The sequence below is a fragment of the Vitis vinifera genome, chromosome 4 (genome assembly GCF_030704535.1).
Source record: "Vitis vinifera cultivar Pinot Noir 40024 chromosome 4, ASM3070453v1".
NCBI classification, from domain to species: domain Eukaryota; kingdom Viridiplantae; phylum Streptophyta; class Magnoliopsida; order Vitales; family Vitaceae; genus Vitis; species Vitis vinifera.
The window spans coordinates 2996101-3023758 of record NC_081808.1 but is presented as its reverse complement, the minus strand read 5'-3'; the positions used below and the strand labels follow the sequence as shown (position 1 = coordinate 3023758).

Here is a 27658-nt window from a genome sequence, read left to right as displayed (position 1 = left end):
TTTGAAATAATATCTTTTATACTTCTTCACATTTCTTTGTTTTTTTTTTTTTTTTTACTTCTCTCATATCTTCCTTCTATTATTCGAGAACCAAACATAGTCATAATAATAATGCTTCTTACATCTAAATATATATATATATATATTTAGATGTAAGTCATATCCCTTTCTTCAAAAGAATTTTTGTCTAGCATATTCAACTCCATTGCTAAAGTTGTTGTATCGTGGTCTACCTTGGACACGACAATAGTGTTTGTCATTATTTGATGTATTTATTATTCATGCAAATAGCATAAACTCTTCAAATGTGAGAGTAAACATGCAAATAGTATTTCAAATTATTTTTGATGAATCATATCATTGTAGTTGCTATTCATTGCATCTTATAAATCTTAAGATCAAGATATGTATTTAAATACATCAATTGTTGAAATTCATAAATACGTTTGGGTCAAAATTAATTAGTAAAAAAAAAAAAAAAAAAAGGAAAAGAATACGATGTTGGCAGGTGGGGAATAAGTGATAAGACTATCAGTCTATAAGAGCTAGTTGGGCAGGGAAGGATTTGAAAATCTAGAAGTCTACTACTTTGTCGGAGTCTCTGCTCACAGGACCCACCATACTGTACGGTCGGATAGGGCTTATCCTTTTAAAGGAAAAGGAATTAAGGTTCCTAAGATTATTATTATTTTTTATTTCTATCTCAAAAGCCAAAACCCCACTTTTTTTTTCCTCTTTTTTTTTTTTTTTTGTATTTGATTTTTCCTACCTCCACCTAACTCATTCCAATATCTTTTATTTAAATAATAATAATAATAATTAACTACCAACCTACCTCTTCCTCATAAATATCCAAAAGGTCGAGAATACGATGCCTTTTTAAGGAAAATATTGGGAAGTTAGATATCATTTTGGAGGTATTTGGATCGACTCAATAAGGGTTCCTATTCAAAGGGCATGCAAGGTGATAAATATTTTTAAAAATAATTTAAAAAATATTAAAATTATACTTATTTTTAGTAAATGTATTTTTAAAAGACAATTCATTTTACGTATTATCAAATAACATCTTAGAGGTCGAATTTGAAAATCTAGTTAGCTATAAGTGGGTATATATATGTTTGGTTCTCAAAAAATTACAAAGAAAAAAAATAAAAAAAATATTTAAAATCAATAAATCATTTTCATATATTTATTTAAATTCATTTCACTTATATTTGTTCATTACAAAATGATTAAATAATTTTAATTATACTTGATTTTTTTATATTTTTTATAGTGAAATTAAATGTTATAAAATTATTATTTTTTAGTATTGTTTTTATTTCCTTAATATTTTTTGAAATCAAACATAATTGATTATTTTTTAATCTCATACTTATTCCATTTTTTTTAAGTACAAAATAATATTTTATGCAATTCTATCTCATGTGACAAACACATCTCTTAAAAAAATGCAAGCAAAAGTAAAATTTTTTTAAAATTTAAAATTATTCGAAATGATTATTGGATTAAGTTTTTTCTACTAAATAACTTTATATTAAAGAAAATAATTAACAAGTGTTCGATATTAATATTTTGTATTTAATGAATTAAATTATTTTAATTCAAGTTATTCTTTAACCTTTTGATTTAAAATTATACTTGATTTTCATTTTAAGTATGGATATTATTTTATAAAGTTAAATTAAATTTTTTTTCTAAAGTAAATGGAGAGAGAAAAAAAAAAAAAAGATGGAAAATTTAAAGAATGATGATGGGTGGTGGTGAAGAGGAAGCAAAAATATCGCAGCATTATTAGAGTGCATGTGAAGGACTCTCCTGTTCTCACGCACGAATTCAGTCACAGTGAAATATAACATAAGATGTAAGCTTGGTCACAAAAGGAAAAAGGCAAAAGATCGAAAGGAGCCTCTGTGGGCTCTCTCATTAATGCCCTAGCCCTTAGCACCCCGGACCCCTCCCTTCCTCCATCCATCCATCCATCCATCCATGCATCAATTCATTCACCAACCATCATCCATCCATCTATCTGACCTATGATTTCCTTTTATTTTTCTTTTTCTTTTTATTGTCCTGTGGAGGAGGAGATCTGGTGTATCTTAAACAAGAGTACTGCTGGCAGAACTAGAAGAAGCCGTCTGATCATAATCGGACGGTTTTGCTGCCACTGCACTGTACCCTGTACATGGCATCATTGACCGCAAAGAAGATAAACATTCACGGGTTTGCTTGAAAATAAAAAATAAATTTTAGATTTTCAATTTACAACAAGTCATTTGACTTGATCTTTCAAATACCCACCATGGCATTTATTTTAATTTTTTCTATAATTTTAATGCATTGTTTTGCTCTATATATATATATATATATATATATATCAATTTTTGGTTTTATGGTTTTATGGCATAACTTTGAATTAAAATTATATATTATTTATTTTTAAAAATAAAAAATAAAAAAATATATTTCTACACACTCATATAAAAGTAATTATAAAATAATAAACCTTCAAAAGTAATTCAAATTTTATTATCTCACCTATCAAATATAGTACCTAAAATGATCAATAATACTTACACGACGAAAAAGTACTACTTGAATAATGAAAAATAATACATTTGTCAAAAAATGCATAAAATGTTGATTATTTTTAAATAACGATTTAAAATTTGTATTTTATAATTTTAGGCTTCTATTTTATGATTTTTTTTTTTTCATATGAGTATATGAAAACACATTTTTTTTTCCCAATAATAATAATATATTCTTATTTTATGCTCTTAAAAATTATTTTTAAAATTTGTTGAAGTTTGAAATAGTCAACAAATTTATATGAAAATAATTTTTATTTTTATTTTTAAAAACAAGAAAGAAAAGTATAACAAAATGAGCATTTATTTTTTTTTTCTTTTTTGTTTTACCCAAATTTTAGCATATACAATTTCCTTATAAATAAAATTCAAATATTTACCATCAATGAAAATAGAAGGTATTGAATGAGATTACGATATGGATGGAATATCTTGGTTGAGTTGTGGACATGACCCACTTGTTTCACCAACTACCATCTAAATACATTAATTCTAAAACTTTTAAGCCTTAAATCATATTTACAAAACCCTAAACCCCAAAAACATATACTTACATCTTAAAACCAATCTCATAATGTCTAATGTAATACATAATTTAATTATTAATTATTTTTCATGTTACAACATAATTAGAAAATTATTTAATATTTAATGAATCGAATCAAACCAAGTTTTTATCATATTTGATATCAGACTCATTTGAAAACCGTTTTTAAAAATTACTCCTTAAACAGGGTATCTTAGTAGAAATAAAGGAATGAAAACAAAAACATAAAGGAATCATGAAAGTATAGATAAATTGTTGCAGCCCATGAGATGTAAATGTGATTGCCCATGTATCAAGGAAAGCACTTCACTTTCTCAACATTTGTGTATTACTCCTATCAATGTATTGAAAAGGGCCCTCTCTATATTTGTATATGCATATATTTTCTTCATAAAAGGGCTGAGATCTCTCACTTTCAACCACAAAATTTATTTTTATTTTTATTTATTTATTTATTCCTTTTCTCTTGTCCACTGAAACTTTCAATGCTTAGATCCTCCTGTTGACATATATGTCTTTTATTTTATTTTTCATTTTATAATAAAAAATGAGGTTCAGATTGAAAACTGTTTTTTGTCCTTAAAAAAAAAAAAACTGGTTTGATAATAAAAAAATTATTTTATATTTTTTATTATTAAAAATAAAAACTTGGTGTTTTCAAAAAACATATTTTAATTGTTTTTTAAAAGTTATTTTAAAAAATAATTATACAAATATATAAAATGATAAAAAATAAAACACTAGATATATAAAAATTATTTTTAAAACATATTTTAAAATATTAAAAAAAGGTTAAAAATGTTTTAGATTTTCAAACTGATTTTTGTTTTATAAAAATCAAAAAACATTTTTCAAAAACTATTTTTCAAAAATAGCCACCAAATAGACCCTTAGGTTTTTTTTTTTTTAAATAAAAGTTAAAATTAAAGTCTAAGTTACATTTAAAAATAATAATAATATTGATATGAAAATATATCAAACGTAAAAGAATTTATTATATGACTAAAAAAATTTTTATAAGGAAATATTTCCCTTTTTATAGATTTTTTTTTTAAATCACAAGAAATAAAATAAAAATTTATCCTATAATAATTTTAAGAAGTATTTCTAAATTTTTTAATATTTGAAATTTTTTTATTTTTAAAATATTAGAAAAACTAAAAACATTTTCCAAAATCACTACTAACAACACTCTTAATAAAATAAGTTTAATTTTTTTTAAAAAAAAAATAGTGTTAAAAAATACCTCTATGATTTTCATAAGATATGACACTAAAAAACATTAATAAAGCATGACATGTATGACGAAACATTCATACAAAATGACATTATTACAATAAGCAACAACAAATCATTTTGAAAATGCATAAACTTTATAAATATAACTGAAAATGTTACTTATAAAAATAAAATAAGATGAATGGTTAATATGGGAAGTGGAAGCAAGAAATTTGACTGTGAGTGTAGCAAACACCAGAGTTTCTCCATAAAGGGGTGAGTCTTTTAATTTGGGTTTCTCATAAAAATAATAAATAAATTGCCATAATTAGATTTTTTCCAAAAAAAAAAAATGAATAAGTTGACATAATTTGAATTATTTAGAAGTTAAAAATCATATCACAAGGGAATCATATATTCTTTTTTTTTTTTTTTATTTTGAAAATAATTAGCCCATGAATCAGGTTGGATATATATTTATTTATTTATTTTTGTTGAGATGGGTGCTAGGGTTTGGAAGAAGAACCGCCACTTTCATGTAGATGGAGTGAGAGACACGTACCAATCACAGGAGAGATATGTGGGGAGGCATCTTAAACCTGAGTTTGACATGACAGGGACAGTAAAATATCAACCAAATGGAGGGTGGAGGGCACGCGCGGGGAGGGCTTTATTCACTAGGGTTTTGCTAGGGCAACTACAATGTGGTAGTGATAAAGAAGCAGAGCACCAAAAATCCAGTTGGAGGCCTGTGATAGGGTGACCTAGTTTCTCTCTCTAAGGGTGTCCCACTTTCTTACTCTAAAAGTAAAGGAAAATATAGATATTTATATGTAGAGAGAGAGAGAGGCATGACAGAGAGATGAGTCATGGCATAAGGGCGCATGGTCATGCCCTTGGATGATTTTAATACAACAAAACCTCCTTTCAAGGACAAAAGATAAAACACACTACTCTCTCTTTCTCTCTCTCTGCTCTTTCTCTCTCTAGACTCGATCAGGGTTTCTCTCAGTTTCGCACTCGAATTCTGGTGACCCACCTTGGAATCTCTGGCCACGCTTCATCTCATGGCTCTCAGCTTCGGATGCTCTCTCTGACGATACCATTTGTTGGGTGGGCCGTGGAGGATCGGACTCGGGTTGAGGGAAGATCGTTGCGGGTGGTATTCGAGTGAGAAAAAGGTGTGGCTTTGATGTTTAATTGGTTGGTTTTTGATTTGTTTGTGTTTTGACGGTTGATTTTGTGTTGATCTGTGTGGGTTTTAGCTGGGCTGCAGCTCACTTTTTCTCGATATTTAGGTCATTTTGTTGTGATTCGTACGTCAATTTTGTTCGTTGGTTTGTTTTTTCTTGTTCGGTTTTCATTTTATGTGAGATTCTAAAGCCTTTTGTGGTATTTTATGTTTCGTTTTAATTCTTTTGGTAAGGAGTGTTAATTCTTTGGAAAGTTGTGATCTTGTTAGCAAATAAACCCTAATTTTTTCTCTTTATGGATTGATATGCTTGATTGTACTTTATAGTTTGGAGTTTTTGGAGGTGAGTTTGATGTGGGTCTGTGGATTATATGATAAATCTGGGACATTGACACAAGTTTTTTTTTCTTTCCCTAGTGCCAAGCTGTATTATTTTCATAAAATGCAAAACCCTAATGCCTGTTTTGAATCATCAGGCGTTATTTTATGATTTACTTTCTGGTTGTCTTAGTGGGTTTACCTATATGGTTGATTTTACTGTATGTAAAGTCATGGAAACAGTGACTGCGAGCATCTTTATCTTTGTTTCTATGCAAATCTAGGGTTTCCAATTTTTTTTCATTATAAACTTCTGCATTCGTCTAACTTTGTGGGTTGTTATTTTATGTGCCAAATCAATCAATCTGCCTTCATTTGGTTTGTGGGTTGTTATTTTATGTGCCGAATCAATAAATCTGCGTTCATTTGGTTTGTGAACTACTTCATTATAATTTTTAGAACGACTGATGTATTTTTCACTGATGATTTCATAGTGTGTGAATAAAACCTCACTTGTCTGTTTGGGTCTTCAACCACAATCTTGTGATGTATTTCGGAAATATTGGGTGTGTGTTTATGTTGTGGGCATAGTGAATTCATCACATCTGAATCTTCATCTGACCATTTCAGTCATTCTATCACTCTTTTTTGTATTAATTTATGCACATAAGAAGCTTTGTGTCTGCATGCTGTGTAGTTAGCTGATTCTTTTACCATGGAGGAGTGTGTTTTGGCTGAGGCGAGTCATCAGAGAGGAGATTCCATTCTTACATCCAAGCCTAACAGACCACTTGTTAAGATTGACTCCATATCTATTGATCTGATCAGTGCTGATGAGAAGAATGAGGCAGAAAAGTGTCAACATTTCTCAATACGGTATGCCTTTAACCTAAGTATAAGGCATTCTTGTAGCATTTGTATAATTTTTTCCCAACTATCATTACTTGGTCAAACACTGACATGATCTTGTTGCTGCATGCATGCATGCATGAGCAGTAAGATCCACCACCAGTAGAATATTATGAATAAAATGGGTACCATGCCTTCTGATTTGTTACTCCTAGAATGTTTTAGAACTAAATATTTTCTAGTTCCTAGTTTCTGTGTAATATGTTGCTGTCAGTTTTTATTCATGGTTTTACACATTTCAAAATCCTTGTTGATTATACTGTCTACTACCTTCTAAACATACAAAGATCTGCTACTTTTTATATGCAACTGAGCTATACCATTTTTTTTCTTAAACACAAAATTGGATTAAATTTTACTCTTTTGTCCACTGAAATATACCATCTTAAGCTGGAAGTAGCTTACTTCTTATTAAGTTCATTTGAATGTGAATGCAGTGGATATGTGGCTGAAGTTCGGAAAAGAGACAAGAAGATTTGTTGGCCATTTGCCTTGGATGAAAGCCATAATAAGTTGGAGGAGCAAACTTGCATCCTTCCTCCTCTAGATGTGCCCAAATTTAGATGGTGGCATTGCCAAAATTGTCTTCAGGAGATTGGCACCAAGGCTTCTGAGAAGGAAATTGCAACGGTTCCTAGCTGTAATAACACTGTATATAAATCCAATGGAACTTGTTTGCACATGACATCCCGTGGTGCTGAGACGGTGTTGCTTTTAGATTATCCAAGAGCTTTGAATGTGGACATTTCTGAGGGAAGAAAAGTTGATGCTAGCACTTCTGGAAATGTGAATGACAATGAGCATCATGTTTCATTATGTAGTGATAAGCAAGACAAGCAAGCTGAGGTTGCATGTAGCATCATCATAGGTATGCTTCAATTGAATTTGTTATTTAAACATCTTATTGAACATACCAGTGTGTTTGACCCGTTTATTTTATTCCTCCAGGTGATGAGAATCGCTCAGAAGAAGATGCAGATCAGGTTATTCCTGAACCACCTTGTGGTGCAGCAAAAGTGAATCCATGCCTGCTGATGGAAAAACAAGCAGGTGACACAGGTAATTTTACTGTGAATCACAAAGCCTCCAAGCAACTTTGCGACTTAGCTGTGTTCAAGTCATAGTAATTACACTTCTATTTTCTGAAACAGTGGCTCTTGAATTGAACTGCAATGGAGTTTATGAAGTTGCTGATATTGGGCTTTCTGTTGGAAAAATGAAATACATGGTCAACAGCTCTGATGAAACTTGTCAAATGGGAAAGCATACTTCAATGGATGATCAGAACAACACAGCTTGGGGTTCGTCCAAGGTAGTTCCTGCAGTTGGTGTGGTTGATGAAGCTCTTAACTCTGTCAGTGTCCTTAAAAATGATTGTCCGCTACTGGAATTAGATGACTCTGATCAAGCATCATCTGAGAGTGATGAAATTTTGATTAAAAACAGCTTCAATCGGCAACATGATAATTCAAGTGGTTGGCGTCGTAGAAAATCTCGAAAGGTGCGTTTGCTGACAGACTTGTTGGGTGCAAAAGAAAATAATTCTACCTCCAATGCAGTGATTGATGCATCCACCAGCACAGATTCACTTTCCGTTCCCCAAGGTGAAGTAGCTGTCCAAGGAAATGCTAGAAGGGGTTTTAGGGGACAGAATAGGAAGAGGAAGATGTTTCAAGATGAAGACTGGAGACCCCCTGAGATAAGCTATCAAAATGATGCGAATAAAAAGTTTAGGACATTCAAAGGAGATGTGGAAATAACTGATATCAACATTGCAATTGACAATGCTGAATCAGAAGAAGATGGACCTGCTGGAATTGGTTCACAAACTGGTGTAAAGACTCATTGGACCAGACCCAAAATTGATAGAATATCTGGTCCCAATAAGAAGAAGAATAAGAAGACCTCAGTAGATGATGGATGCTCTTCATTATTGCCTCCACAAGTAGCGACTGGCAGAGAAATTCAGGACAAAAATGGGGATGCAGATGTAGGCAAGGCTACTGATGCTGTTTTATCCAAATCACCACATGATGCATTTGCGGGTAAAAGAATTGAGGCTTTTCTTAAAAATTTGCCTGCACAGCAAACTGAGGGAAAATCTAATTTGTCTAAGAAGAAAAATAAGATGCCTCTAGTTGAAGAGGGAGAGGCTTCTTTAATGCCTTGGAAAAGTGGAGTCATCAGCAAAGATCAAATCACTAGGAAGGAAGTAGAATATTTGCAGTGCACGACTCAAACTGTTCCATTTCAATCAGTACAAGATCATTCCGCTGGAAAAGATCTGCAACTTTTTCTCAATAGCTTGGCTGCACAGAGAAAAGATGATGCAAAATATGTTGCACCGGTTGAAGATGGGTTAGCTCTCTTTTTATCGCAACAAGAGAACCTTCACAGAGAAGATGTAGTTATGAGGAAAGATGTGGAAAGAAAGCAGCATATTGGAGGTTCAAGTATTCCTTTTAAACCTGTACCAGATGGATTATTTGGGGTAGGGGTGAATCGTGATATCAATGGTAAGAGAACTACTCATGGAATCCCTTTCCTGAGTGAAAAACAAAATTGCTCCCCCAGTGTTGAAGATTGGAGTTCTTCTTTGAAGCAGAAAGTGGTATGAGCCTTTCTTTTCATACTATTATTGCTAGAGTAAGATATTTTCCTTAGAGAACATTTATATTATAAATGTGTGGGGTGCTTTGCCTCTCTCTCCTCCGTTACTCCCAACAAGATCCATTATTGGTAATCCAGATGCATTTTTTTTCATGACATGGTTTGTCCTACAGAATATTTTGTCTGAACATGAGAATAACAAAGGAAACCTCTTGTTTGAATTTTAATAGTTTTGTCACTTATATCTTGATTGAGGCAGGGAATATTTGTGTAGAGATCAATTTCTCACTTCAGTAAATGCATTATATAAATCTGGCCTTTGTGCTGATCTGAATATTTTACCACCTTTCCTTGTAATTGAAGCCAATCCTGCACTGGTTGTGAAGGTAGAAATTCTTTTAGTCCGTTCATCTGGGGTTGGGATGGAAATAGATGGAAGGGTGAATTCAATTTTTTGGTCAAAGAAAATGCAAAATATGAATGTCACCTTCCCAAGAGAATATGGATATCCAATATGTCTTTCTCACTCTAATGCCATTTGTCATGATGGTGTTAATAGCTTAAATGTGTAGTCACCTTACCCTTGTGAGAGAGGAAATGAAGTCCATCCCACATAGTTGATAACTCTACTATGACTATCATGTTAATTTAATTACAAGAGGAATTATCTGTCTCTTTTAGTTAAATTTGATCCTCATCTTGACTTTTATTAAGTTTAGATATTTTATGTTTCATCAGAAATGAAACAACACTGGAATTAGTCACTACAATTTTCATTTGGACATTTTGAACATTGCGATCATGTTTTCTGTATGAAGTCAAGTGTTTTGTTTGTCCTATGTGTAAGCATGTTGGTATGGCCTAAATATGTTGCAGTGCTGATTAAATCATTCAACGTTGAAGCAAATTATAATAGTTTTCTTATTGTTGTTGGATTTTATATTTCCTTTTGCATGACACTGATCTCATGGTACATGGATGCATATGCGCATGTTTCAATATATCATGCAGGTTTTGCATAATGTTTGATTGTATGTGCTTAAACTTTTTATCCATCCCTTTTTATGTTTAGAATTTAAATGCTTCATTACTTTGGAAGTGTATTGTTTGGGGCAGTATTGATTATTTTTTTCACAGGATTTCTCTGGGAAATGCAACAAGGAGAAAGCTATAGAAGTTCAAGAACTTTCAGAAGCTAATAGAAAGCACAGTGACCACAGAGTTAATGAAGTATTTGAACAAGGAACTTCAGATGACATACCTATGGAAATTGTTGAACTCATGGCAAGAAATCAGTACGAGAGGTGTCTTTCTGAAACTAGAAATGATTATCATCTTTCAGAGACAACCAATGACACAAGGAATGCTGGAATGCTGGATTTCACTAAAGTATATGCTAATGGGGCATTCAGATTGTTGCAGGAGGAAAACAGCCACAGGCAAAAACCTCAGTCCAGCTATGGAAGAAATAGTATGTTCACAACAGCTGAAAATGTAGGATCCAGCAGAGAGAAGTCAGGTAGTTATTTTTCTCATTTTAGCAGTAGGAACCATTTCAATATGGCTCAACCAGAAGGAACTCATGGCTCTACTGGGGTTATAGCATTTCCAGTGTGTCAAGAGAAGCCATCTAGTGGTGTTCAATTTTCTTGTCCTGGTCCCAGCCGACATAATGGTGCTTCAAATTGCAAGTGGAGTAGAGATATGGTGGGGCAGAGGTCTTCTCATACTAGTTTGCATGCCTTTGAAGCATACAATGCATGCTACAACGCTCCTCAACAGAGTGAAGAAGCTGCTCATGTTTGGTCAGCCATGACACCAAATCACATGGCTTTTGGATTCAGCATTCCTCAAGAATGTGCAACTCATTCAAATAACATGGATATGATTTCACATTCGTCAAACATGCTTCACAAAAGAAAAATGACTGGCGAACAAGATCTGAAGTTCTTAAATTCAAATGCTTTTGACCTTGAAAAGCAGAACAGGAGCATTGGTTCTGAAACTTTGAACAGAGCACATGTGGAATATCCGTTTGCTTGCAAAGATAATGGGATCAAGCTTCATCCAAAGCTCGTGGGGTCTTTAGATCTGTATTCCAATGAAAACATACCAGCTATGCATTTACTTAGCCTCATGGATTCAGGGATGCAATCAAGGACCCCCTTCAGTATGGATGGAGATTCAAAATTCCTTAAGAAATCTGCTTTTCCTCGTGATTATGACTCTAGGGAGTTCTCAGGCCTGGAGATTGGTGCATATAAGGCCAGAAATTCCTCAAGACAACCATCATCTGATCATTGTGGTAAAAATCACCTTGCAGAAAGATCCTGTGCGTGTTCTCTTGCTGTTACGTCAGTTGGTGCCTTTGCTTCTTCAAGTCAAAAGGATGGGAATTTTAAGCCTGCTGGTTTAATAGATCAAGTTCTCCCAAGATCTCGAGGAAAAGAGAAATCAAAAGTACTTCCTCCACCTATTCAGAACAGAGGCTGCACATCAAGAAAATCTTCATCCACATGTGGTGATTATTCTGGCACAAATCATGAATCTATCCCTATCCATGATACGCAGAAAAGGTTCCCTGGTGCTTCCAACTCAATGAGGTTTCCTTTGCAACCTCACACGATTGAAAATTCAATTGAATGCATTGCATTGGAGACCCACTGTAATGGTGGAACTTTTTGGCCTATCAACAGCAGGTCTGAGACGGAAATCTGCAGCATTAACAAAAATCCAGCTGATTTTAGTGTGCCAGTAGCAGGAAATATCTATATGATTGGTGCTGAAGATCTGAAATTTGGAAAATCAATTTCTTCTGAGAATAGAAATGGCTTAATCAATGTGGATGGGCACAAGAAAAAGAGGGTTGTAAAGCTCACTTCTGTAAAAGAACGTGCTCGACGCCGAATTGCATGAGCTTCTCCCAGATTTCATTACTAGTAGCAGTTCACTTCCAAATACATTTCTCATTGAAATAATGGTTATTGGGCACATCCTTTTCAAGTGCATTAGACAAAAAACTGTTTCTTGAATTTTCAGTTGAGTCTTCATTGTTTCATTTTCAGCAGGTGGAAGTTTTTCTTGCTGGTTCCTGCAGAAAGAGAAAACCTTGTATGCTTAGTGGAGGATATCAGATAGCAAATGCGTGCCAGATTATGCATGGAAACTGATCTTTAATCAGCTCAGGAGTGATGATTCTCTTGGCTCTGGATCTTTTTGGGCCTTTTCGATGTCCAGGGATGAACTATGAGAGCCTTGTTAGGTGCGAGGTAAAGGCCTGTATATACCTACATATACCATAATCTTGCAAAAATAAACTTTACATATATGCAGTTTTGATTTTGGGTCTGTATGGTGGTGTTATATTTGACAAGGTTTCATAAAAGCCCCAATATTGCCCTTTGGTTTTCTAGGGCCTCACATGGTTCTTCAGTTTTCTTGGGTTTTAGTCTTATGCTCCGTGCCTGACCAAGAAATGGGAATGGAAACAGAGAACAGGACAGTAGGTATTTTTGGACTCCAATCGATGTAATGGAGAGGACTTCAAAGCTTGTAATTTATTTAGTGTTTTACCAAATAACTTGGTGAGAATGAGACAATGTTTAATGAAATTTGGGTGCTTCAGTATGTAGAATCATTGGAGGATGACATCATTGAAAGTTTGAGCAAGAATATCCCCTATTTTGATGTTTATGGGTGATTTTATGCGATGACTGTGATGCTGCAGAAGCCTGAATCCTGAATATTTGGCACTTGTTGGGATGAAGGATTTGCTGTTGGAGTGCATATTTGATGCTTACTTCTCTTCTTGTTTCATAATTCATTCCCTTTCCAGGGTTTTTTCTCTGGAACCAATCAACTCCTGCCGGAAAGTGAAAATAATCTATGAGTTTGTACCAACCTAATTTGGATGTCCCATAAGAAACCCAGTTCCTTTTGATTTTGTTTTTTGAGGATGAAGAGAATAGCTACTGCAAGGGACCTGCTGAGTTGAGTGTTACTTTCTCAGCTGAAAAAATTTGAGCCTGGATTCAATGCAGAAATACCCAAATGAAAGGGTAGATACATCGCTAGGAAAATAGGCAAGAATCGAATAATTAGCTAGTATTTTCAAATGGGTTATGGGGCATATGAACATCTGATTATAGAAATCTAGTCTATCATGTGTGCCATGGCATTGGAACTAGAATTAGACTCATGTGCTTGGTATGTTCATGAAGTTCAGGTACAGATGTCTGAAGATGCAACTCCTGTGAGTGAGACCACTGGAGATTGATCTGACTGATCAGTTGGGTTCTTAATACTTTGGTTCCGAACCTCTGGGCATTTTCCGGATCTCCTGTTTCAAGCACATGTAGTGTGAATGGACATACGTTATATGATGTCATCTAATTTTTACAACACAAGCCACTCCAGGGAATAAACTAGCCTTCTGGGGACAAACGCAAACTGCCATTTACAATCCTTAAACAAAAGCTTAAATAGATTTGTCTAGTAAATATCACACAAATGACAATCAGAAAAACCGATTTGATAACCTCAAAATGTTTCGCTTTCCTGAATAAGATTACACACCAAGATAATTAAGTCCTCCATTTTTTTGAAGGTGACATCTGCATTAGTCGGATCAATTTATGAAGGATTAAAACGAGGTGTTTCCACACCGAGTGCGGTTGGATTTCTTGTATGGTTTGGGAAGAACAATATGAAAATGGCGATCTGATTGGTGATATCTTCTATGGAGGTTGATTTTGAGAAAATGGGGAAACTAGAAACAACCCCAGAAGCAAATCTTGATCATCAGCAACCCCTATCATCGGACGACACAGATGCAGCCCCATCTTTACCACCTGCACCTCATTTCCACACTACCACCTCCTCCCCGGCTCATGATGATCATCAACAACCACAACACATGGAGCAGGAACCCCCACAACACCCCACGGCCGAGCCTCACACGAATGATCATCACGTGCCTCACGTGACACCTCCACCTGACGGTGAACACAGACAAAACCCCTGCTGTGACCTTCCCACCGCAGACCAGTGACAGCCACGCGCCACCCTCAAGCAACCAGCCAGTGCAGTTGGCACCAGAAACTGCAAACGTGAGGAAGCAGCAGCCACAGTTGGAGAATGGGATAGACTCAATCCCAGCAGTAGCGTTCCCGCCCCAGCCTAGAATGCAAGTGGTTGAGCCGCCGCGTCCAAACGACCAGCTTGTGATGTATGCCGCCCCGCTGCCAGAGGCTAACAAGATGGAGGGTAGCGCTGGAGGTGGCGGTGCTAATGCTCTCGTGCCCGTGACAAGGCAGGAGTCTGGACAGATACATCTGATTCTTATTCAGGCTGTTGGCAACCCCTGGAGCAGTGGCCTCTTTGACTGCTACCAGCACCCTATCAATGGTTTATATATGTTCCATTTTCATGCAACACTCCATGACTAAATACATTAAAGGAGTTTACTTCTGAATCTCTGATAGACATAGGAAATTATTTTTTTCATCCCTATTATATGTTTCGTTTTTTCTTTCGGGCATGCAGCAATGATAACAACCGTAGCACCATACGTGACCTTCGGCCAAATCGCTGAGATAGTGGACAATGGCAGTACGAGTAAGTCTCCTTTTTCTCCCATTGAATTTCAGTAATGGTCTTAGTGCATGATTCTCATTGAGTAGTCAGAAAAAAAGAGAAGAAAGCTTGAAAAAGTCTCACCATTCCAAACAGTGACAAGATTCTAGTTTTCCACTCTTTGCTGGTGTCTTTTCACGAGCAATCACGTGGTGTTCCGAAAAGTAGAAAAAGTTTTTGATACTAAGCATGAACTCTTCTTATATAGATGTGTTTTAAAGACCCGAGCAAATAATATTCTAAGTGTCCTATTATTTTTAGATTACAAATCATACACAGCTAGCTACAATCTTTTAGTCCTTGCAGTTCTGCCTCTCTATTGTCCACTTGAGTAATTGGCACTGAATTCCAAATTGCAGGTTATGTCACTGGGGCAACGCTTTATTTCTACTTGTTCTTTGCAATAAATCATTGGAATATTGGAGTTCGGTATAGACGAAGAGTAAGAGATGCTTATCAACTTGCCGAGATGCCATTGACTGACCGCCTTGTGCGCCTTGTGTGCCTTGTGTCAGGAGTTCAGAGAGCTTAAAAATCAAGGCTATGATCCATTGATCCATTTCTAGGTATATATATATATACTTCCTACAGGATACAATGGGGTCGTTGCCAAAATTCAAGAGGAGATGCGGCAACAGTTCGATGAATGGTGCCATTCCTCCAACAAGCCAAATGATCATGATGAGATGAGAACATAATTATAATATTTCATGGCGTTATAGTCATGAATTCAGTGTTATAAAATAATGTGATTGAGCTTTATGTTCAAGATTTGTGATAGCTATAGATTCTTGGACTCTGATTTTTTTCTTTTCTTTTTTTCCCTTTTTTTTTTTTTTTTTCAAATCTTTAATGCTTATCAGACCGTTCTGGGCGTAATGTGGTTGGCAAGATGGCATGACTTTGACCATGTTTGAGCTATTTTGGACTGAACATAATTGGATTCCGAAAATGGGTCTGAGCTAGGGTTCCACTGGACTTGGGTGTTATCGTACAAAGCAGATTTTATTTGATTATTTTTTATAAAAAAAAGTCTCAAAATTATCTCTATTTTTTAAAGTAATTCAAACAGCCTTACAGTGGAGAATGCATGGATATTTGGTGGGTTCTGTGATCAGCTGTCCAAATTGACTGCATTTCAGCTCGCAGACTACATAAAATCAGTCGAGCTTTTCCTTGTAAACAACACAGAGTTTTGCATAAGTACCCCTTTAGTCCTGGTTGCAGTATTGGCATTCTGAACATTGTCGCCTCTCACCGTTAGCCTCGAGGAAACGAATCAGAAGGCCATTGTATACGTACAGGTCCACCTCACAAGTGTTAATGTGGGGTTTTGGGTCTCAGTTTCTTCACATGGTGGTTGAAATCAGCAAAATCTGTAGCAGTAATATTATGTTTGGTTACCCTAAAATACTAAATAATAATAATAATAATATTTCTTTTTTAATGTTAGATTTTACAATAAAAAAATAAATATAATTAAAATTAGTAAAAAGTAATTATATATTTTCAAATTATTTAATTTTTCATAAGAAGAATAAAATAAGTAATATAAGTTGGAACTAGAATATTAAAATAATTTATTATTTTTAATTCTTTTTTTTTTTCTCTATTATTGTTGATATAAACTTACGAAGATCTGGTACTTTATACATGCAACTGAGCTATACCATTTGTTTATTTATTTATTTATTCTTTAAACGCAAAATTAGTTTAAATTTTATTCTTTTGTCCACTGAAACATACCATCGTAAGCTGGAAGTAGCTTACTTCTTAATAAGTCCATTTGAATGTGAATGCAGTGGATATGTAGCTGAAGTTCGGAAAAGAGACGAGAAGATTTGTTGGCCTTTTGCCTTGGATGAAAGCCAAAATAAGTTGGAGGAGCAAACCTGCATCCTTCCTCCTCTAGACTTGCCCAAATTTAGACGGTGGCATTGCCAAAACTGTCTTCAGGAGATTGGCACCAAGGATGCTGAGAAGGAAATTGCAACGGTTCCTAGCTGTAATAACACTGTATATAAATCCAATGGAACTTGTTTGCACATGACATCCCATGGTTCTGAGACTGTGTTGCTCTTAGATTATCCAAGAGCTTTGAATGTGGACATTTCTGAGGGAAGAAATCGTGCTTCGTTGTGTAGTGATAAGCAAGAAAAGCAAGCTGAGGTTGCATGTAGCATCATCATATGTATACTTCAATTGAATTTGTTACTTAAACATCTTATTGAGCATATCAGCGTGTTTGACTCATTCATTTTATTCTTCCGGGTGATGAGAATCGCTCAGAAGATGATGCAGATCAGGTCATTCCTGAACCACCTTGTGGTGCAGCGAAAGTGAATCCATGCCTGATGGTGGAAAAAATGGCAGGTGACACAGGTAATTTTACTGTGAATCACAAAGCCTCCAAGCAACTTTGCAACTTAGCTGTGTTCAGTCATAGTAATTACACTTTATTTTCTGAAACAGTGGCTCTTGAATTGAACTGCAATGGAGTTTATGAAGTTGCTGATATTGGGGTTACTGTTGGAAAACTCTAATCCATGATCAACAGCTCTGCTGAAACAATCAAATGGGAAAGCACACTTCAATGGATGATCAGAACAAGACAGCTTGGGGTTCGTCCAAAGCAGTCACTGCAGTTGATGTGGTTGATGAAGCTCTCAACTCTGTCAGTGTCCATAAAAAGGATCATCCACCACTGGAATTAGATGACTCAGATCAAGCATCATCTGAGAGCGATGACATTTTGATTAAAAATAGCTTTAATCGACAACATGATAATTCAAGTGGTTGGCGTCGAAGAAAATCTCAAAAGGTGCGTTTGCTGACAGACTTGTTGGGTGCAAATGGAAATAATTCTACCTCCAATGCAATGATTGATGCATCTACCAGCATATATTCACTTTCCATTCCCCAAGGTGAAGTAGCTGTCCGTGGAAATGCTAGAAGTTTTAGGGGACAGAATAGGAAGAGGAAGATGCTGTCAAAATGATGTGAATAAAAAATTTAGGACATTCAAAGGAGATGTGGAAATAACTGACATCAATAACTGACATCAACACTGCAATTGACAATGCTGAATCAGAAGAAGATGGACCTGCTGGAATAGGTTCACAAACTGGTGTAAAGACTCGTTGGACCAGACCCAAAACTGATAGAATATCTGGTCCCAGTAAGAAGAAGAATAAGAAGACCTCAGTAGATGATGGATGCTCTTCATTACTGCCTCCACAAGTAGCGATTGGCAGAAAAATTCAGGACAAAATTGGGGATGCAGACACAGGCAATCCTACTGATGCTGTTTTGTCCAAATCACCACATGATGCATTTACGGGTAAAAGGACTGAGGCTTTTCTTAAAAATTTGCCTGCACAACAAACTGAGGGAAAATCTATTTTGTCTAAGAAGAAAAATAAGATGCCTCTAGTTGAAGATAGGGAGGCTTCTTTAATGCCTTGGAAAAGTGGAGTCATCAGCAAAGATCAAATCACAAGGAAGGAAGTAGAATGTTTGCGGTCTACTCCTCAAACTGTTCCATTTCAATCAGTACAAGATCATTCCGCCGGAAAAGATTGGCAAAAGCTTGGCTGCACAGAGAAAAGATGATGCAAAATATGTTGCACCGGTTCAAGATGTAGTTATGAGGAAAGATGTGGAAAGAAAACAGCATATTGGAGTTTGCAGTATCCCTTTTATTCCCGTACCAGATAGATTATTTGGGGTAGGGGTGAATTCCGATATCAATGGTAAGAGAACTGCTCATGGAATCCCTTTCCTGAGTGAAAAACAAAACTGCTCCCCCAGGGTTGAAGATTGGGATTCTTCTCTGAAGCAGAAAGTGGTACGAGCCTTTCTTTTCATACTATTATTTGCTAGAATAAGATATTTTCCTTAGAACATTTATATTATAAATGTGTGGGGTGCTTTGTCTCTCTCTCCTCCGTTACTCCCAACATGATCCATTACTGGTAATCTAGATGCAATTTTTTTTCATGACATGGTTTGTCCTACAGAATATTTTGTCTGAACATGAGAATAACAAAGGAAACCTCTTGTTTGAATTCTAATAGTTTTGCCACGTATAGATTGAACTGGTGTTTGTTTTTTTGGCTTTTTGCTTAAAACCATTTAGTTTTAGAATTTAGGTTGTTTGTTTTTTTACTTTTTCATGACTTATTATAAACTTTTTACTAAATAGAAAAAGCCAAAATATGTGACTTTTTCTAAATAGAAAAAATAACACAATAGTTTTTTTTACTTTTTAATACTTAATAGAAATAAAATATTACAAAAACAAACAACCTAATATTTAATACTATTAAGTATTAAGGTTCTATTTAGAATTAAGTAAAAAAACAAACACCACCTGACTGAGACAGGGAATATTTGTGTAGAGATCAATTTCTGACTTCAATAAATGCTCTTACCACCTTTCTTTGTAATTGAAGCCAATCCTGAACTGGTTGTGAAGGTAGAAATTCTTGTAGTCCGTTCATCTGGGGGTGGGATGGAAATAGATGGAAAGATGGATTCAATTTTTTGGTGAAGGAAAATGCAAAATATGAATGTCACCTTCCAAAGAGAATATGAATATCTTTCTTACTCTAATGTCATTTTTCATGATGGTGTCAATAGCTTAAATGTGTAGTCACCTTACCCTTGTGAGTGAGGAAATCAAGTCCATCCCGCATAGTTGAGAACTCTGCTATGACTATCATGTTTTCTGTATTAAGGAAAGAGTTTTATTTGTCCTATGTGTAAGCATGTTGGTATGGCCTAAATATGTTGCAGTGCTGATTGAATCATTCAACGTTGAAGCAAATTATGATAGTTTTCTTACCGTTGTTGGGTTTTATATCTCCTTTTGCACGACACTAATCTCATGGTACATGGATGCATATGCGCATGTTTAAATATATCATGCAGGTTCTGCATAATGTTTGATTGTATGTGCTTAATTTAACTTTTTAGTCATCCCTTTTTATGCTTAGAATTTAGATGTTTCATTACTTTGGAAGTGTACTGTTTGGGGTAGTATTGATTATCGTTTTCACAGGATTTCTCTGGGAAATGCAACACGGAGAAAGCCATTGAATTTCAAGAACTTTCAGAAGCTAATAGAAAGCACAGTGACCACAGAGTTGATGAAGTATTTGAACAAGGAACATCAGATGACATACCTATGGAAATTGTTGAACTCATGGCAAGAAATCAGTACGAGAGGTGTCTTTCTGAAACTAGAAATGATTATCATCTTTCAGAGACAACCAATGACACAAGGAATGCTGGAATGCTGGATTTCACTAAAGTATATGCTAATGAGGCATTCAGATTGTTGCATGAGGAAAACAGCCACAGGCAAAAACCTCAGTCCAGCTATGGAAGAAATAGTTTGTTCACAACAGCTGAAAATGTAGGATCCAGCAGAGAGAAGTCAGGTAGTTATTTTTCTCATTTTAGCAATAGGAACCATTTCAATATGGCTCAACCAGAAGGAACTCATGGCTATACTGGGGTTATAGCGTTTCCAGTGTGTCAAGAGAAGCCATCTAGTGGTGTGCAATTTTCTTGTCCTGGTCCCAGCCGACATAATGGTGCGTCAAATTGCAAGTGGGGTAGAGATATGGTGGGGCAGAGGTCCTCTCATACTAGTTTGCATCCCTTCGAAGCATACAATGCATGCTACAATGCTCCTCAACAGAGAGAAGAAGCTGCTCATGGTTGGTTCACCATGACACCAAATCACATGGCTTTTGGATTCAGCATTCCTCAAGAATGTGCAACTCATCCAAATAACATGAATATGATTTCACATTCGTCAAACATGCTTCACAAAAGAAAAACGAATGGAGTAAAAGATCTGAAGTTCTTAAATTTAAATGCTTTTGAACATTGGTTCTGAAACTTTAAACAGAGCACATGTGGAATATCCGTTTGCTTGCAATGATAATGGGATCAAGCTTCATCCAAAGCTCATGGGATCTTTAGATCTGTATTCCAAAGAAAACAAACCAGCTATGCATTTACTTAGCCTCATGGATTCAGGGACGAAGTCAAGCAACCATTTCAGTATGGAAGAAGATTCAAAATTCCTTAAGAAATCTGCTTTTCCTCGTGATTATGACTCTAGGGAGTTCTCAGGCCTAGAGATTGGTGCATATTGTTGTTCTAAGGGTATCAAAAAATAGAGGATTAGCCAGCAAAGAACAAAATGAAGAACTTGAAACTTACAATGTACTTGAAATAGATCTACCTTCCTCGAAGATGAACTTAGTGGATTTAACAGCCAATGAATCTCGCATTAGGTACACTCTGCAAGTGAGACGTGTACAACTTGAGTTTAGAAATATTCCTCTAAATAGATGTATGAATGCAATAAGAACAATGATAAATAGAAGAACTCTATGAAAAAATTGGTATATGGAGACAGCAGGGAAAGTGATGAACAAAAGAACTCTTTGAAAAAATTGGTGTATGGAGAGTTTTGGGTGACATGTTTTTATAAGTCACTAACACAGTTCAAACGGAACTCTACTTGTAATCGGAACCATTAACACAATCCCAATGGGACTCTTGGTGCATATTGTTGTTCTAAGGGTATAAAAAAATAGAGGATTAGCCTAAAATACACAAACAAAGAGCAGAATGAGGAACTGAAAATTTATCGATGATAGGCTAAGGCGTGACAAATACTGTTTTTGAAATAGATCCACCCTCCTAGAAGATGAACTCAACGTGACAACCAGTGAATCTCGCCTTAGGTGCATTCTCCAGGTGAGACGTGTACAATCCGGGCTCAGGAATATTCATTTAGATAGATGTATGAATGCAACAAGAACCGTGATGAACTGAAGAACTCTCTGAAAAAATTGGTGTATGGAGACAAGACTTTACTTGTAATTGAAGCCCACTCAAATGGACTTGGGCCCCATGGGTGAGGGAGACTCTCCTATACCTCTCCACCCAGCCCATTATGCTAAGGAAAGTGGGTTAGATAATATACCCACTAAAGGGGTTATTATCTTTCCATGTGGACAAGTTAAAACACTTAAAACACAACTTCACATTTACACTCTTCCCACACATGTAAGGCCAGAAATTCCTCAAGAAAACCATCATGTGATCATTATGGTAAAAATCACCTTGCAGAAAGACCCTGTGCGTGTTCTCTTGCTGTTGCGTCCGTTGGTGCCTTTTTGCTTCTTCAAGTCAAAAGGATGGGAATTTTAAGCCTGCTGGTTTGATAGATCAAGTTCTCCCAAGATCTCGAAGAAAAGAGAAATCAAAAGGTCTTCCTCCACCTATACAGAATTGAGGCTGCACATCAAGAAAATCCTCATCCACAAGTGGTGATTATGGCATAAATCTTGAATCTATCCCTACCCATGATATGCAGAAAAGGTTCCTTGGTGCTTCCAACTCAATGATGTTTCCCTTGCAACGTCTACGATTTAAAATTATTTTGAATGCATTGCATTGGAGACCCATTGTAATTGTGGAACTTTTTGGCCTATCAGCAGCAGGTATGAGACCGAAATCTGCAGTATTAACAAAAATCCAGCTGCTTTTAGCGTGCCACAAGATCTGAAATTTGGAAAATCAATTTCTTCTGAGAATAGAACTGGCTTAATCAATATGGATGGGCACAAGAAAAAGAGGGATTTAAAGCTCACTTCTGTAAAAGAACGGGCTCGACGCCGAATTGCATGAGCTTCTCCCAGATTTCAATACTAGTAGCAGTTCACTTCCAAATTCATCTCTCATTGAAATAATGGTTATAGGGCACATCCTTTTCAAGTGCATTAGACAAAACTGTTTCTTGAATTTCCAGTTGAGTCTTCATTTGTTTCATTTTCAGCAGATGGAAGTTTTTCTTGCTGGTTCCTGCAGAAAGAGAAAACCTTGTATGCTTAGTGGAGGATATCAGATAGAAATGCGTGCCAGATTATGCATGGTAACTGATCTTTACTCAGCTCAGGAGTGATGATTCTCTTGGCTCTGTATCTTATTGGGCCTTTTCCGTGTCCAGGATGAACTATGAGAGCCTTGTTAGGTGCGAGGTGAAGGCCTGTATATACCTACATATACCATAATCTTGCAAAAATAAACTTTACATATATGCAGTTTTGATTTTGGGTCTGTATGGTGGTGTTATATTTGACAAGGTTTCATAAAAGCCCCAATATTGCCCTTTGGTTTTCTAGGGCCTCACATGGTTCTTCAGTTTTCTTGGGTTTTAGTCTTATGCTCCGTGCCTGACCAAGAAATGGGAATGGAAACAGAGAACAGGACAGTAGGTATTTTTGGACTCCAATCGATGTAATAGAGAGGACCCCAAAGCTTGTAATTTATTTAGTGTTTTACCAAATAACTTGGTGAGAATGAGACAATGTTTAATGAAATTTGGGTGCTTCAGTATGTAGAATCATTGGAGGATGACATTATTGAAAGTTTGAGCAACAGTATCCCCTATTTTGATGTTTATGGGTGATTTTATGCGATGACTGATGCTGCAGAAGCCTGAATCCTGAATATTTGGCACTTGTTGGGATGAAGGATTTGCTGTTGGAGTGCATATTTGATGCTTACTTCTCTTCTTGTTTCATAATTCATTCCCTTTCCAGGGTTTTTTTCTCTGGAACCAATCAACACCTGCCAGAAAGTGAAAAAAAATCTCTCTATGAGTTTGTACCAACCTAATTTGGATGTCCCATAAGAAACCCAGATCCTTCTAATTTTGTTTTTTGAGGATGAAGAAAATAGTTACTGCAAGGGACCTGCTGAGTTGAGTGTTACTTTCTCAGCTGAAAAAATTTGAGCCTGGATTCAATGCAGAAATACCCAAATGAAAGAGTAGATACATCGCTAGGAAAATAAGCAAGAATCGAATAGTTAGCTAGTATTTTCAAATGGGTTATGGGGCATATGAACATCTGATTATAGAAATCTAGTCTATCATGTGTGCCATGGCATTTGAACTAGAATTAGACTCATGTGCATGGTATGTTCAGGAAGTTCAGGTACAGATGTCTGAAGACGCAACTCCTGTGAGTGAGACCACCGGAGATTGATCTGATCAGGAGGGTTCTTAATACTTTGGTTCCGAACTTCTGGGCATTTTCCGGTTCTCTTGTTTCAAGCACATGTAGTGTGAATGGACATAAATTATATGATGTCATCTAATTTTTACAACTCAGAAGCCACTCCAGGGAATAAACTAGCCTTCTGGAGACAAACGTAAACTGCCATTTACAATCCTTAAACAAAAGCTTAAATAGATTTGTCTAGTAAATATCACACAAATGACAATAAGAAAAACCGATTTGATAACCTCAAAATGTTTTGCTTTCCTGAATAATATTACACACTAAGATAATTAAGTCCTCCATTTTTTTTAAATAAAACAAGAAGGTAACATCTGCATTAGTCGAAATATAAATACCCTTTTATGTAACCCTAATTTGATACATAGTGAAAATCATATTTCCCCGTTCCCGTATACGTAGGCAATTAGCCGAATCACGTTAGAGTAGAAACATCACTAGGAAAATAAGCAAGAATTGGATCATTCGCTAGTATTTTCAAATGGGTTATGGGGCATATGAACATCTGATCATAGAAATCTAGTCTATCATGTGTGCCATGGCATTTGAACTAGAATTAGACTCATATGCTTATAATGTTCATCAAGGTCAGATACGGATATCTGAAGATCAAACCCCTGTGAGTGAGACCACTGGAAATTGTATGAATCTGATCATTTGGGTTTTTGATAGTTTGGTTCTGAACTTCTGTGAATTTTCCAGTTCTCTTGTTTCAAGCACATATAGTGTGAATGGACATGATGCCATCTATTTGTTACAACTCAGAAGCCACTCCAGGATATAAACTAGCCTTCTGGGGACAAACACATACTGCCATTTACAATCCTCAAACAAAGGTTTAAATAGATTTGTATGGATGATATCACACAAATGACAAATCGGAAAAAACGATGACATCAAAATGTTTCGCTTTCCTGAATAAGATTACACGCTAAGATAAGATAATTAAGTCCACCATTGTTTTCAAACGTAACAAGAAAGCGACAGCTGCATTACTGGATCGATTTATGGAGGATTAAAACGAGGTGTTTCCAGACTGAGTTGGGTTGGATTTCTTGTATAGTCTGGGAAGAACAATATGGAACCGGCGATCTGATTGGTGGTGTTTTGTTTATAAACTAAAGAGCTAGAGGGGAGCACTAAAGGGAGAAAGTGTTGATTAAGTCTCAAGACTCTCATCCTTCCCTGATCTTCTATAGAGGCTGATTGTGAGAAAATGGGGAAAATAGAGACAACCCCGCAAGCAAATCTTGATCATCAGCAACCCCCGTCATCGGACGACCCAAATGCAGCCCCATCTTTACCACCTGTACCTCATTCCCACACAACCACCTCCTCCCCGGCTCATGATGATCATCAACAACCACAACACATGGAGCAAGAACCCCCACAACCCCCCACTGCCGACCCTCACACGAATGATCATCACGTGCCTCACGTGAAACCTCCATCCGAAGGCGAACACATAGACAAAACCACTGCTGTGGCCTTCCCACCGCAGCCCAGTGACAGCCACGCGCCACCCTCAAGCAACCAGCCAGTGCAGGTGGCACCAGAAACTGCAAGCGTGAGGAGGCAGCAGCCAAAGTCGGAGAATGGGATAGACTCAATCCCAGCAGTGGCGTTCCCGCCCCAGCCTAGAATGCAAGCGGTTGAGCCGCCTCGTCCTAACAACCAGCTTGTGCTGTATGGCGTCCCCATGCCGGAGGCTAATAACATGGAGGGCGCTGGAGGTGGTGGAGCTAGTGCTCTCGTGCCGGTGACACCAGCAAGGCAGGAGTCTGGAAAGGCACATCTGGTTCTTATTCAGTCTGTTGGCAACCCCTGGAGCAGTGGCCTCTTTGACTGCTACAAGCACCCTATCAATGGTATATTTATGTTCCATTTTCATGCAACACTCCATGAATAAATACATTAAAGGAGTCTACTTCTGAGTCTGTCTGATAGACATAGGAAATTAATTTTTCTTCCCTATTATATGCTTCGTGTTTTCTTTCGGGCATGCAGCAATAATAACAACCGTAGCACCATGCGTGACCTTCGGCCAAATCGCTGAGATAGTGGACAATGGCAGTACGAGTAAGTCGCCTTTTCTCCTTTGAATTTCAGTAACGGGCTTAGTGCATGATTCTCATTGAGTAGTCACAGAAAAAAAGAGAAGAAAGCTTGAAAAAGTCTCACCATTCCAAACAGTAACAAGATTCCGAGCTTTCTTTTTCTTTTCCCGTGTCTTCTCATGAGGAATCATGCACAGCTACAATCGTTTAATTTAGTCCTTGCGGTTCTGCCTTTTGAGTAATTGGCGCTGAATTCCCAATTGTAGGTTGTTTGACTGGGGCAATGCTTTATTTCTTCTTGTTCTTGGTAATATGCCATTGGAATGTTGGAGTTCGGTATAGACGAAGAGTAAGAAATGCTTATGAACTTGCCGAGACGCCAGTAACTGACCGCCTTGCACATGTCTTGTTCCCGTTGTGTGCCTTGTGCCAGGAGTTCAGAGAGCTTAAAAATCAAGGCTATGATCCATTTCTAGGTATATATATATATTCATCAGATTAATCATTTAGATAAGCTTTAAGTTACTGGGTCATGCAAAAATATTATTTCTACAACTCTATATGAACATTAATGTCTTAAACTTCATGCAGGATACAATGGGGTGGTTGCCAAAATTCAAGAGCAGATGCAGCAACAGTCGAATAATGCCATTCCTCCAACAAGTCAAATGATGATGAGATGAGAACAAAAGTATAAAATATCATAGCGTTAGTGTTATAAAATAATGTGATTGAGCTTGGACTTTCTACATCAATAGTATTATTCGAGTTTTGGATTGTGAGGATTAATTTTAACGGCTGTCAAAAATAATTTTGTTTTAAGATTTGTGATAACTAGATTCTTGGACTCTGATTTATTTATTTATTATTCATTTTTTCAAATTTTAAATACTTATTCATACCGTTCTGGGTGTAATTTGATTGGCAAGATGGCATGACTTTGACCATGTTTGAGCTATTTTGGATTGAACATAATTGGATTCCGAAAATGGGTTTGAGCTAGGGTTCTGCTGGACTTGGGTGTTATCATACAAAGCTGATTTTATTTAATTATTTTAAAAAAATATATATAAATTATCTCTATTTTTTAAAGTAATTCAAACAGCCTTACAGTGGAGAATGCATGGATATTTGGTCGGTGCTGTGATCGACTGTCCAAATGACTGCATTTCAGTTTGCAGACTACATACAATCAGTCGAGCTTTTCGTTGTAAACAACACGGTTTTGCATAAATCCCCTTTTGTCCAGGCTGCAGTATTGGTATTCTGATAATATGTCGCCTCTCACGTTAGCCTTGAGGAAACGAATCAGAAGGCCGCTGTATATGTACAATGTGGGGTTTTGGGTCTCAGTTTCTTCACATGGTGGTTGAAATCAGCAAAATTTGTAGCAGTAATACTTTGATTCCTCAAAAGTACTCAACAAATATTTGATTTTACTATAAATAAAATAAAAAATTATATATTTA

The 27658-nt window shown here is 36.1% G+C and overlaps 3 protein-coding genes and 1 long non-coding RNA gene across 7 annotated transcripts; all 4 read left to right on the top strand.

The window, feature by feature from the left end:
- The first annotated feature begins 5107 nt into the window (after positions 1-5107).
- Positions 5108-13015, top strand: LOC104878998 (protein EMBRYONIC FLOWER 1). Of its 3 annotated transcripts, none has more exons than XR_785560.3 (7): positions 5108-5540; positions 6567-6745; positions 7216-7646; positions 7727-7837; positions 7930-9389; positions 10526-12368; positions 12457-12736. XR_785560.3 is itself a non-coding variant. In XM_010650207.3 (6 exons), exons 2-6 carry the CDS (start codon positions 6585-6587, stop codon positions 12302-12304), a joined length of 3942 nt encoding a protein of 1313 aa, XP_010648509.1. In that variant the 5' UTR covers positions 5108-5540; positions 6567-6584; the 3' UTR covers positions 12305-13015. The 3 variants fall into 3 exon arrangements, 1 of the variants encoding a protein (XP_010648509.1); XR_785559.3 differs by having other exon boundaries at positions 12454-12736; XM_010650207.3 differs by having other exon boundaries at positions 10526-13015.
- Positions 13016-13130: 115 nt separating this feature from the next.
- On the top strand, positions 13131-15831 carry LOC104878999 (protein PLANT CADMIUM RESISTANCE 8). The gene is made up of 3 exons (XM_010650209.3): positions 13131-14794; positions 14933-15004; positions 15382-15831. The coding sequence occupies exons 1-3, from the start codon at positions 14572-14574 to the stop codon at positions 15552-15554; spliced, it is 468 nt and encodes a 155-aa protein (XP_010648511.1). The 5' UTR covers positions 13131-14571; the 3' UTR covers positions 15555-15831.
- A 6294-nt stretch (positions 15832-22125) lies between these two features.
- On the top strand, positions 22126-23589 carry LOC104878997 (uncharacterized). 2 transcript variants are annotated; one of them, XR_002029873.2, is made up of 2 exons: positions 22126-22429; positions 22549-23589. It is a non-coding gene; the product is annotated as an uncharacterized LOC104878997 (long non-coding RNA). The 2 variants fall into 2 exon arrangements; XR_002029872.2 differs by having other exon boundaries at positions 22546-23589.
- A 1759-nt stretch (positions 23590-25348) lies between these two features.
- On the top strand, positions 25349-26872 carry LOC100242442 (proline-rich receptor-like protein kinase PERK10). Its single transcript, XM_002281435.3, has 4 exons — positions 25349-26000; positions 26140-26211; positions 26456-26665; positions 26781-26872. The coding sequence occupies exons 1-4, from the start codon at positions 25349-25351 to the stop codon at positions 26870-26872; spliced, it is 1026 nt and encodes a 341-aa protein (XP_002281471.1).
- Positions 26873-27658: the final 786 nt, after the last annotated feature.

Excerpts from the sequence above, each read along its gene's own strand:
- LOC100242442 (XM_002281435.3), top strand. The coding sequence starts at position 25,349 with ATGGGGAAAATAGAGACAACCCCGCAAGCAAATCTTGATCATCAGCAA. Across the intron at positions 26,001-26,139 it reads CTACAAGCACCCTATCAATG|CAATAATAACAACCGTAGCA; the intron begins GTATATTTATGT and ends TCGGGCATGCAG. Across the intron at positions 26,666-26,780 it reads AGGCTATGATCCATTTCTAG|GATACAATGGGGTGGTTGCC; the intron begins GTATATATATAT and ends AACTTCATGCAG.
- LOC104878999 (XM_010650209.3), top strand. The coding sequence starts at position 14,572 with ATGCAAGTGGTTGAGCCGCCGCGTCCAAACGACCAGCTTGTGATGTAT. Across the intron at positions 14,795-14,932 it reads CTACCAGCACCCTATCAATG|CAATGATAACAACCGTAGCA; the intron begins GTTTATATATGT and ends TCGGGCATGCAG. Across the intron at positions 15,005-15,381 it reads AGTGGACAATGGCAGTACGA|GTTATGTCACTGGGGCAACG; the intron begins GTAAGTCTCCTT and ends TCCAAATTGCAG.
- LOC104878998 (XM_010650207.3), top strand. The coding sequence starts at position 6,585 with ATGGAGGAGTGTGTTTTGGCTGAGGCGAGTCATCAGAGAGGAGATTCC. Across the intron at positions 7,838-7,929 it reads AAAACAAGCAGGTGACACAG|TGGCTCTTGAATTGAACTGC; the intron begins GTAATTTTACTG and ends TTTCTGAAACAG. Across the intron at positions 9,390-10,525 it reads CTTCTTTGAAGCAGAAAGTG|GATTTCTCTGGGAAATGCAA; the intron begins GTATGAGCCTTT and ends TTTTTTTCACAG.